Source organism: Mauremys mutica, chromosome 1, assembly GCF_020497125.1.
Source record: "Mauremys mutica isolate MM-2020 ecotype Southern chromosome 1, ASM2049712v1, whole genome shotgun sequence".
Lineage (NCBI taxonomy): Eukaryota > Metazoa > Chordata > Testudines > Geoemydidae > Mauremys > Mauremys mutica.
The window spans coordinates 46,487,575-46,500,199 of record NC_059072.1 but is presented as its reverse complement, the minus strand read 5'-3'; the positions used below and the strand labels follow the sequence as shown (position 1 = coordinate 46,500,199).

Genomic DNA, 12,625 nt, shown 5'->3' with positions numbered 1-12,625 from the left:
CCTTGGTTATCATCCACAAACTTTACAAGTGTACTTTCTATGCCATTATGGAAATCATTGATGAAGATATTGAACAGAATTGGACCCAGATCTGATCCCTTACGGCCCCCCCCTTGTTATGCCCTGCCAGCCTGACTGTGTACTACTGATAACTACTCTCTGGGAATGGTTTCCAACCAGTTATGTACCCACCTTATAGTAGTTCCATCTAGGTTGAATTTCCCTAGTTTGTTTATGAGAAGGTCATGCGACACAGTGTCAAAAGCCTTACTAAAGTCAAGATATACCAAATCTACTGCTTCCTCCTATGCACAAGGCTTGTCAAAGAAAGCTATTAGGTTGGTTTGGCATGATTTGTTCTTGACAAATCCATGCTGACTGTTACTTATCACCTTATTATCTTCTAGCTGTTCACAAATTGATTGGTTAGTTATCATCTTTTTGGGTACTGAAATTAAGCTGACTGGTTTGTAATTCCCCAGGTTACCTTCATTCCTCTTTTTATAGATTGGCACTATATTTGCTCTTTTCCAGACCTCTGGAATCTTTCCCATCTTCCATGACTTTTCAAAGATAATTGCTAATGGCTCAGATATCTCCTCAGTCATCTCCTTGAGTATTCTAGGATGTATTTCATCAGGCCCTGGTGACTTGAAGACATCTAACTTGTCTAAGTAATTTTTGACTTGTTCTTTCCCTATTTTAGACTCGGTCCTACCTCATTTTCATTGGCATTCACTATGTTAGATGTCCAATTGCCACCAACCTTCTTGGTGAAAACTGAAACGAAGTCATTAAGCACCTCTGCCATTTCCACATTTTCTGCTATTGTTCCCTCCGCCCCTATTGAGTAACAGGCCTACCCTGTCCTTGGTCTTCCTCTCGCTTCTAATATATTTGTAGAATATTTTCTTGTTATCCTTTATGTCTCTACCTAGTTTAATCTCATTTTGTTCCTTGGCCTTTCTAATTTTCTCCCTACATACTTGTGCTATTTGTTTATATTTATACTTTGTAATTGGACCTAGTTTCCACTTTTTGTAGGACTCCTTTTTGAGTTTCAAATCACTGAAGATTTACTGGTTAAGCCAGGATGGTCTCTTGCCATGCTTCCTATCTTTCCTCTGTAGTGGGATAGTTTGCTCTTGTGCCCTTAAAAATGTCTCTTTGAAAAACCACTAACTTCCTTGAACTGTTTTTCCCCTTAGACTTGCTTCACATGGGATCTTACCTAGTTTGCTGAAGTCTGCCATCTTGAAATCATTATCTTTATTGTGCTGTTTTCCCACCTACCATTCCTGAGAATTATGAACTCTGTCATTTCATGATCACTTTCACCCAAGCTGCCTGCCACTTTCAAATTCTCAACCATTTCCTCCCTATTTGTCAAAATCAAATCTAGAACAGCCTCCCACCCCAGTAGCTTTTGCCACCTTCTGAAATAAAAAATTGTCTCCAATACATTCCAAGAACTTGTTGGATAATCTGTGCCCTGCTGTGTTATTTTCCCAACACATGTCTGGGTAGTTGAAGTCCCCCATCACCACCAAGGCCAGTGCTTTGGATGATTTTGTTAGTTGTTTATAAAAATCCTCATTCACTTCCTCTTCCTCTTAGGTGGTCTGTAGTAGACCACTACTATGACATCACCTTGTTTTTTTTATTCCTTTTATCCTTACCCAGAGACTTTCAACAAGTCTGTCTCCTATTTCCATCTCAACCTCAGCCCAAGTGTATACATTTTTGATATATAAGGCAATACCTCCTCCCTTTCCCCCCTGCTCGTTCTTCTTAAGCAAGCTGTACCCTTCTATACCAATATTCCAGTCATGTGTATTATCCCTGCCCCATGATGCCAACTATGTCATAGTTGTGTTTATTAACTAGCATTTCTAGTTCTTCCTGCTTATTACCCCTACTTCTCACAGTAATATACAGACATCTAAGATACTGATTTGATTTCCGCCCCCGTTTTCTCTCTTGTCTCTCCCTTATCCCTCCTATAATAGCCCATACTCCCCCCCAGATTCCGATCCTTCTCTCAGGTCTCCATGTTTTTTAATTACCTGTGGGCTTTTGTCTCCTGCCCCCATCTAACCTAGTTTAAAGCCCTCCTCACTAGGTTAGCCAGTCTGTATGCTCTTCCCCTTCTTTGATAGGTGGACTCCATCTCTGCTTAGCATCCTCCTTCTTGGAACAATATCACATGGTCAAGGAAGCTGAAGCCCTCCTGGTGACACCATCCTCGCAGCCAGGCATTCACCTCCAGGATGTATCTGTCTCTACCTGGGCCTCTACCCTTGATTATGAATTATGGATTCATGATATATACTTTTCCAATATCTGAGCACCAGATGAGACAAGTGGAAAAAAGGAAATATTGTTTTTGCTCCAAAATGTGTCTCTGTCTCTAGCTTACTGATCAGTATTTGTTAGTTGAAATTTTTGAGCAGCAGGAGCAATGAGATAGCATGTCGCACCTGAAGAACACTTGTGTGACAAGCATGCCTTTATTTTAATGTCTCAGGTCAGAAAATGCTGCAGATCACGCTCACATTTTAGATAAACATTCTAGGAATGTAGGAATATAGGAATTGCCAGGCTGGTTCAGACAATGATCCATCTCATCCAGCCTGTCTCCAACAGTAGCCAGCAGCAGATGCTTACGAGAATGGACTAGGAACCCTGAAGGAGGCTGTTTGCCCTGGGATCATTGCCCCATTTAGACCCAAGCTTCTGGCTGATGTTTGGGGCCCTGGGTATGTTCCAAGTGCAAGTAGAAATTAGTGATAATCGGGTATTTCTCTGATGCAGTTTTGTTCATTTATGTGGAATGTACCAAGTCCTGCTTCTCTGCACACAGAAGCAGTGGCACTGGAACAGTTCTTATAGTGGGGGTGCTGAAAGCCATTGAACAAACTGTAAACCCTATATCTGATGGAAACCACTTCAAGCCATGGGGTGCTGCTGCACCCCCAGTACCCTTAGTACCAGTACTCCTTCATGGAAGGAACCAAAAACAGGAGGAGCAGTTTCTTAGTTTACAGCCCCAAGTCTCTTCATCCAACAGTCCCCAAAGCTCTCTTGCAAGCTTTCTCTAGGCTCACACTGTCTCACAGGCTACTGCTTGGCTTTCTTGCTTTTTCCCCTCTGCCTCTCTGTTCTCAGTTTCTGTGTGTTCTACCCTCCCCCCACCCCAAATTTGGAGGGCTTCTGATTAACTCATCCTGACAGTTATGTTAACTGAAGGGTTAACCTCAAAGAGCAGTGTTGGAAAATCTTGTCACTAGTATGAATTTTTGTTTTAAAAGGTTCAGTTGAATCATAGAATATCAGGGTCGGAAGGGACCTCAGGAGATCCAACCCCCTGCTCAAAGCAGGACCAATCCTCAACTAAATCATCCCAGCCAGGATGTCAAGCCTGACCTTAAAAAACCTCTAAGGAAGGAGATTCCACCACCTCCCTAGGTAACCCATTCCAATGCTTCACCACCATCCTAGTGAAAACATTTTTACTAATATCCAACCTAAACCTCCCCCACTGCAACTTGAGACCATTACTCCTTGTTCTGTCATCTCGTACCACTGAGACTGGAAGGCACTGTCAGGACAGTGTCCCCAGCATCTCCATGATCATTTTTTGGGAGGAAGGATAACTCAGTGGTTTGAGCATTGGCCTGCTAAACCCAGGGTTGTGAGTTCAATCCTTGAGGGCCCCATTTGGGGATTGGTCCTGCTTTGAGCAGGGGGTTGGACTAGATGATCTCTTGAAGTCTCTTCCAACCCTAATAATCTATGATTCTATGACAGCAAGTCTTTGATTTAATAAAGCATTGAACTAAAAGTGTCCTTATTTTTCTAACCAACACCTTGCTTTCCAAGAATTGCTCCATCCCAAAGTAGATTTCACATACAGTATTGTTTGACATGTTGGAGAAACCCCACTCACATGTTTCAGCTTCCCCATTATGGCTACAATTCTGCCCCTTACTGCTGCAGGCAGCTCTCTGAGCAGAACCCCATTGGGTATGTCTGCATAGGAAAGAAAAACCCACAGCTGGCCCGGAACAGCCAACTTGGGCTTGTAAGGCTTGGGCTGCAGGGCTGTTTCACTGCTGTGTAGACTTCCAGGCTTGGGCTGGAGTCTGGGCTCTAGGACCCTGCGAGGTGGGAGAGTCCCAGAGCTTAGGCTCCAGCCTGAGCCCAGCAGTCTACACAGCAATGAAATAGCCCGAGTCCAATCCCTGTGAGCCCAAATCAACTGGCATGGGCCAAACACTGGCATTTCTTTGCTGTTTTGACATACCCATTGAAGTCAATGGGGCACCAGAGGTGCAGGATTTGCATGCTTGTGACAAACTGCAGGATCAGGCCTTAAGCTGCTCATTTAAGATCTACTTCCCAGATCTGATGACAGAATTTGTCCTTTAATGTGTTTGTGATAATGATTTTAATTACAAGTGTCACATTATTTACCTCTGGTACAGTCCTTTATTGTGTGCAGCAAGGAAAGAGCAATAAGCTTAGTATTCACAATCTCTCCCCAGGATACTCAAGGTTAAATATTCTACGATGTCTGTGCTTCAGTTGTTAAATGAAGAGATTTTGAGATTCAAGCATTTAAAACTTATTGGAAATGAAGCCAGAGATTACTGTTTACTTTATCCCATATAGTGCAATGCATCCCAGTCTTATGAAGTGAAACATCATAAAAGCAACTTTGATTACATTAGACACCCCCATGCTCTGAGTGATTTGAAGATATTGTACTTGTTGCAGTGCTTCCAATCCTGGCACTTCTATTTTTATCCTGAGAATTCACTGTCCTCTCTTTCATTGCTGCCTGTATCAGAAGACCTAAAGCCTGTACCCTAACAGGAAAACTGTCACAAATTACATTCGTGAGAACTGCAGGCTGCAACTTGTCACTATCACATGGGGAAAGACTAATGCAGTTGTTTTGGTTAGATTTATAGATTTTGTTGATCCACCTCAGTGATATTTCAAGTTTTCTAAGAGTACAATACTTCCTGATAATCAGAGAAAGGTTATTACTGTCATAGTTTGTGCTTTAAGTATACTCCAATTTTGCCTGTCATTGTTTGGGCTTCAGATACATTAATTTAAAACTACAAAATAATTAAATTATAATGCAGATAGATCCTCAGTCTAACTATTGAGGTAATGAAAGATAGTGGGGTTTCTGTATTGTTATGATTAAGACTGAATGTTTGTTACAGCCATGACTTCTATGACCCAAAAAAAGCGACTTTTAAATTGTTGCTACTCTCTCAGCCAGCTTGCAACTGAGCAACCCTTTCCCACAAATGTTTACAAATCTGATTCTAGATATCTTCAGTGGAGCGGAATATGGGTTTATAAAGATTTTAAATATGATTAAGTGCTTTTAACCATTTTTACTGAAAAGTAAAATGTATTGAATTAATTTTTCTCATAATCTCTATTTTGAACAATTTAATAGAAAGTATGTTTTGTCCTTACTTGTTCTTTTTTAACTAAAGTTATTGGTTTTGCACTTTTCATCATGCAGCCAGCCTTTGTTATGAAACACCATCAGCATATAAATAATTCATTAGCTAATGTAATTATAGCACTTCATTTTCAAAGCACTGTGCAGGCGTTACATGGATAGAAGCAGCAACTGGTTTTGGCTGTGATTCAGCAGTCTATCCCTAATCCACAAAACAGTTAAGTCCATCCTTATTTAGCAAAGCACTTAAGCATGTGCTTTGCATAGGGATGGACTTAAGCACATGTTTAAATGCTTTGCTGAACTGGATGTAGAGTGAAAAACTGCATAACAATTTTGATTCTAAATCCTTGGTTTTAGATGCTCAGCTTTCTGAAAATTTTATATATTGGCAGGGCCATCCTTAGGATTTATGGGTCTCTACGCAGTATTATTAAACTGGTGCCCCTATGCCCGACTTGCTCTTAGCAACACAAACATAAGCTTACAGTATTGGAAAACTTGCCACGTGCACTTTATTAAAAACAGTTTAATTGTGCTGCCTTCACCCCTAATCTCTGCACAGTACTGCCTTCACTCCTAACCCCTGTACTTCCCTCCCACTTGCACCCCCAAACCCAGCCCTGCACTGCCAACATGCCCTGCCATACTGCCCCCGCCCAGTACCTCCCACCCCCTTATGCCCAGCAACCCCCATCCCACTGGCCCCTCACCCAGAGATCTCCACCACAGATCCCTATACCCAGCAATCTCCCACCCACAGACCCTCCCACTGCCCAGCACCCCTCTTACAGCCCCCTTCAAACTGCCCAGCACCCCATATTCCTGAGGGAATTCAGCACCAAAAAATTAAATTCTGTACACAATACTTTAAACTTCTGCAAATTTTGTCAATAAATAAATGTGGAGGCTCCAGCACCACAGTGGCAAGTTTAGGCCACTGTCTGCATGGAGGTGAGAAATCACCCTGCAGCCTTCCCCCTTCTCTCCCTTGCTAGGATAGGGACTTTTTTTTTTTTTTTTAGGAAGAGCACTTTTAATGACTACAGGACACAGTAGAGAGTTTTACAGGAACAGAGAAAACAGAACTGAAGTGACAGCACAGGGAAGAGACGAGACAAGTTAATACTCTTCTCCTTCATCCTCACCCTCAATGCTATCTGCCCCCACCTCTTCGTAATCCTTCTCTAGGGCAGCCATGTCCTCCCGCGCCTCCGAGAACTCGCCTTCCTCCATCACCTCCCCTACGTACCAGTGAACAAAGGCACGCTTGGCATACATCAGGTCAAACTTGTGGTCCAGACGAGCCCAGGCCTCAGCAACAGCTGTGGTGTTGCTCAGCATGCACACGGCCTGCTGCACCTTGGCCAGGTCACCACCAGGAACCACAGTGGGAGTCTGGTAGTTGATACCAACCTTGAAACCAGTTGGGCACCAGTCCACAAACTGGATGCTGCGCTTGGTTTTGATGGCAGTGAGATACCTCTGTGTGCATGTCAAAAGGCCACAGGGAAGTGTTTTACATGATTGCTGGGATGTCAGCCATGACCCAAAATCCATTTGAGTGACAAAAAAGAAATAGCTGATACCAATGGCTGAGTCCAGCCCTCATCCAGGCCCTTGCTTGCCACTGCTCTAGGCCATCAACTCCCAAATGGCCTTTCATTCTCCCTACTCCTGAAAAGTAAAGCGGTACTTGGGATGTGCCGTTTAATAAGAAAAGGAATTATATTCAGGCACCAACCTTTTTTCCTGCCCTAATTTATACACCTGGTTGCCACACATGGCTCAGTGGAATTGTACTGGGTATAACTCAGCACGCAGTTTGAACAGTGCTTCAACAGTGGGGCTGGAGCCATAACCAGCCAAGTCTCATTTGAACAGTGGCTCTTGTTTTGGATTATTTAAGGCCGTTTTTAAAGGTCTTTCCCACAGGTGAGAAAGAAGGTGCTGCATTCTTGAAGGGACCTTTAAAATCCCACTCAACTCTGCACTGTTTAGAACTCTCTCTCATTCAAAATGCTACCAGCTTGAGAGAGAGCCCTGGAGATACTTGGATCCACAAGAAAAAAAAATCATGTCCCTTTCCCCTAAATAAACGTTTTCAGCTACTCCAGCCTTGTCAAGTGCGAGTCCATCTTCCTCCTCAGCTAAGAGGTCACTCCCTCCCTTGCATTCTGCAGTCCTGATTGCTTCTTTTCTGCTCCAGGTACATCCCACTCCTCCCATTGTTTTAGTGTCAGTTTCCTCCTGTTGACACTGGAATATTGCGAATGGGCAGGAAGAGCAAACACCACCTTCTTTTATTTTCCTTTAACTTTCCCACCTCCCCAGCCTGGTTGTGTGTGTGCCTCTCCCTCTTCCCAACCCGCATCCGCTGCTGATCCCTGCTGCGGAAGGGAGGAGAGGAAAGGTGACAGTCCAAAGGGAATCCTCCGCGTCTGGGCTTAAACTTCAGAGAAGAGGGAGGCGGCGTGAAAGGGAGACTAGGAGAGAGATTGCAGGGAGTTGCCGGCAGGACAGGGCATGTGGGCAAAAGAGGGGAGAGGTGCAGGTACAGTGTGGGGCTGCTCAGAACAGCTGCTCTCTCCCGGGGTCACCAACCTGCTCCCCAGGAGGCCCTAGCGCATTTGTTGCTTGATCACTGCGCCAGACAAAGAACCCCCCGCGCTTTTCCCTTCCCAGCCCAGCTCACCTCAGCAATACCCAGCCCAGTTCCTCATCTGTTCCCTGAAGTCCTGTGCACACCTCTACCCCCACCCCAAGTTTAGCTCCCCCCCCCCAGCCTCCAGGTATCCCCCCTGCTCCATTCCCTGCCTTGCCTGCCCCCCGCCCCTGCATGGCACAGCTCCCCCAGCAATCCCCAGCCCGGTTCTTCCTCCGCCCCCGCCACTCCCCGAAGTCCTGTGCTCAGCTCTACCCCTGAGCTTGGCTCCCCCCCTTCCCAGCCTCTGGGTATTCCCCCCACTCTGTTCCCAGGCTTGCTTGGTCCCCCCCTCCCTGGCCCGGCTCCTGCTGCTCACTCGCATGTAAACTTTCGTTCCTGGCTCCGTGAGGCCCCGCCCTAGCCAGAGTTCTCAGCCAGGTGGCTGAGGAGTGAGTGGGCAGAGAGGAGGGGCCAGGGAGTTGGGTCGGGGAGAAGCCTGCTGGCCAACCATGGGGGAGGGCCAGAGAGGAGAGGAGTCTGCGCCGCAGCCAGGGAGGGTGGTGCCCAAAATTTATGGGTGCGCTACGCAGCCGCATATGCCTAAGTACGGCCTTGCCTATTGGGATGGAACTTTCCAGGCAAGGTCCTAGCTTGAGCAAAACTGGTATATGTGTGTGTGTGTATGTTCATGTACAACAGTGAATTTCCACGATTATATTATATATATAAAACAATAAAAATGCTTGACTTTTAAAAAAATCCTTTATAGCTAAAATGGTTCAGGATTGAAAGTTATAATAAAGAAAGAGCCTTCACTGAGGTGTCTTTGCTTACCTTGCAGACAATGGCTATTTGTAACAGAGTGGATTATCCTATGAGCTGGAGAGCCATGGACTAAGATAAGCCAACCTGATTGCAGGAGTGGGTGGGTTAGGTTCTGTGACTTGCAATGTATAGGCGGTCAGACTAGATGATCACTATGGTCTCTTCTGGCCTTAAAGTCTAATGAGCCCCACCTCAGGAAAATCAGGCAAATTCCCCATGAAGCAGAAAGTGGCTAAGTAATGAGAAAGGCTCGTAATAAAGCCTTACGCTGTAATAAAGCCTAGCTGGGGAAAGGGCTGGAGAAAGCTCAGAGAGTAAGGAAAAGCTCAGAGAGTAAGGAAAAGCTCTTCAGGCAGGGTGGCCTGGGAGATACCCTGATTAAGCAGGGAACAGACAGCGAGACCCAGAGGAGAACTTAAAAGGCTGGGTGGCAACTGCAGTGCAGGTTTAGGAGCAGACTTAGCTGTTCAGTACAGGGCCCAGGGCCAGATCCCAGAATAAAGAATGGTTTGGCTTCCCCTACCAGCCCCAAGGAAGGGGGTATAGAAACTTACCAGAAGGGCTATTGAGCCCAGCAAGGGGGCTACAGGATAAACTGAGGAACAGCCCCAGAGAGTGGGAAGAAATTTTTTTTTTTAAAAAGACATTTGTTGGGACTTTCAGTTTGGACCCCAGAAGAGGTGGACTTAGGATGCTGACGGACTGACGGGTCAAGTGACTGTTGGGAGGGGCTTCTAGCCTAGTGAAAGAGCTGCTATACCATGCCTGGGCACCAGGAGGCACCTTGTGGTCAGAGGACTCATTTAGAAAATTAATTTGGATGATTAATGAGTCTTTGAAAAATCTTGTGTTGAGCATGCACATTAGGGTGAGATCCTGACTCCACTGAATGCAATGGGAGTTTCTCCACTGATTTCAATGGAGACAGGATTTCACCTTAGGATTTGTTTGTTTGTTTGGCTTTGTTTTGTTTTTTGGGTTGTTTTTTTGAGTTCCTTTTGTAAAGGGTGCAGCTAAGGAATGATTCATTAAGCATGTGCACATGGCTAAATACATTGCATAACAAAAAGGGTAATGGAATATAGTGCTGTTAGTCAATAGGTATGTTGACTAACTGCCTGAAGATGTTGTGAAGGCCAAGAATATAACAGGCTTCAAAAAAGGACTCGATAAATTCATGGAGGATAAGCCCATCAATGGCTATTAGTTAAGATGGGCAGGGCTGGTGTCCCTACCCTCTGTTTGCTGGGAGGCTGGGAATGGGTGACAGAGGATGGATCACTTGATCATTACCTATTTTGTTCATTCCCTCTGGGGCACCTGGCACTGGCCATTGTTGGAAGACAGGATACTGGGCTAGATGGACCTTTAGTCTGACCCAGTATGGCCGTTCTTCTGTTCTTATGTAGGTACATTCTGGGCTGGCAGAAGAACTGCTGCAGCTTCTGTAAATTGGGCAGGTCCTGAGGCAAGGGCAGATGCTTCTATTCCAGCAGATCATGTGAGGAATGAGCTTTTGCTTCAGCCTCTCTGGATCTTGTAAAGTAAAAAGGGCTCTTGAGAAGTTATAACTTTTGAAAGGATTGAGGAAGGAGTTTTGAGACTTTGTAAGTTGCTCAAGAGGGATCTCTGCAAAAATGTACCTTTATGAGCTCTGGAGAGATGAAAAGGTGCTCATCCTGCTACACAGACTTTAAGGTTCACAGGAAAAAGTCCTCCTGACCTGAGTACCAACTGAGACCTATTGGATAGGGCATTCTTATAGTACCTGTCCAAATTCTTTTAGATTATAGAAATTAAGTGTGCTATTGGGTTTGTTTGTAAGCCAGTAGGGTTTTGAACTTCTGGAGAGTGCCTTGTCATATTATTTGTTCTGTAAACAATCTTTTGAAACTAAGATATTAAATATATTAATAATATGTACAAAAATGTATTAATAAAACACTAAGGATGCATGATAAATGCTCAAAGCCAGGAAAGGCCAAAATTAAGGTTGGACATAAAAACTTAACCTCTGACACCTTGCATCATAAAACAGACATTGATCACATGCATATTTTGAATGGAATTAATTTAAACAGATGACCAGTATCTAATACAAAACATAAATAGACCAATTTCCTATACTGAAGTCAAACAAAATTCCCTATTGTCTGTCAAGTATGCTTTAATTAGCACCAATCTTACTTTGGGAAAGACAAGTATGTGTTTGTGATTCCTGTCCCATCAACTGATATCAAATTGACACAGAAGCTACAGTGTGCAATCAACTAGCTGAAAAGACACTAGCCCTTAATCCTATTAGCCTGATTCTGACAATTTTGTGAGATATTAATGATTTAATGACAGGATTGTACTAAACTATTCAGTAGTATCTGATTAGCTGTGAGTGGTAGGCAATGCTTAATTTGTAATGAAAGACTTGCCAGGGCTCAAGCAATTATTTTACTTTCATAACTTATGTGGCCAGCGTAGAGGTGCCAGGACTATGAACTACTAAGCATAGAAGTGCTAGGGTTCATCCCTGTTTGTAGGGAACAGGAAAGGAAATCAAATTTTTACAGCATGAATGAGAAAACTATAGTATATTCCATGAACAAATAGCTGATGGGAGAATGTATTTCTGTTAAAATCATTTTCATTTTGCTTCTTTGTGTCTGGGTGAGAGAGTGAAAGAGCTAGGTGTAGGTACAGAAATAAAAGGATGACATGATGTTATACCACATGATAATGTCTTCATACTAACCCTGAACTCGGGGCTAAAATTCCATCTGCAAGGTAATTAATGTTTTTTTAGATTTTAAGTTGCATTCTTTATCTGTCTCAGATCTTATATATTCCCATTGCTGTAGCATCTGAGTATCTTCAAGAATTTAATAATAGAATTAACAGTAAGTATCTCATTTTCTTCCTTCCCAATCTTTAGGAGACATATCTTGATAAACAGGTCAGTTTATTTTATTCTAATTACATTTGCGTGAGTGGGTGTGTTGTGTGTATGAAAAGCTTATTGAGGGAAACATGAGTCAACAGTTTAAATAAAGTTTTTGTTTAAATATAGTGTCTCATCTGGTGCCCGTCTGCACTATCCATAAGCAATACTGCAGATGTCCACAGTAGCTTGGCATTACTTTGTTTTTCTGCAGTAGAGCCAGTAATCGCTGATTTGTTGCCTTGTTTATTTCACTGTGCTTACCTGCTGTTTCTAGCCATTTGTGTTTTAAAGTATTTTAACCAAAATGTTGCTCTTTCATTCTATTTTGATATACAAGATAATGTATTCTTCTGTTTTTTATTTTTAAGGTTATCATTCATTAGGGAAAATATCATAGCTTACTTGAAGTCACTTTAACTGATACATGTGCACTCACTACATTTTAAAGCTAAAAGTGCCATCCTTTCATCCACCATTCATGTTCTAGTCCGTGGGAAGAAGAGATGACTGAGCCAACACTGTGAACTTAAACCTCTTTCAAATTTTATTGGTGGGTGGTGTGATGCTGTATAAAAGAAAGGTGACCATGTTTACACTAGTGTATCACCACCGTTGCACAGTTATGATACATCCTGTACAAAGTATGTTGTGTAAGGCATCATTGGAAAAGTTATCGTCTGCTAAGTATGATTATCCTGTCTATATTCATGGGAAGTGGGTGAACCCC

General features: G+C 43.4%; 1 protein-coding gene across 1 annotated transcript; it reads right to left on the bottom strand.

Moving 5' to 3' along the window:
• Nucleotides 1–6,613: 6,613 nt before the first annotated feature.
• LOC123356648 (tubulin alpha chain-like) lies at nucleotides 6,614–7,051 on the bottom strand. Its single transcript, XM_045000027.1, has one exon. It carries the CDS (start codon nucleotides 7,049–7,051, stop codon nucleotides 6,614–6,616), a length of 438 nt encoding a protein of 145 aa, XP_044855962.1.
• Between the last annotated feature and the right edge of the window lie 5,574 nt (nucleotides 7,052–12,625).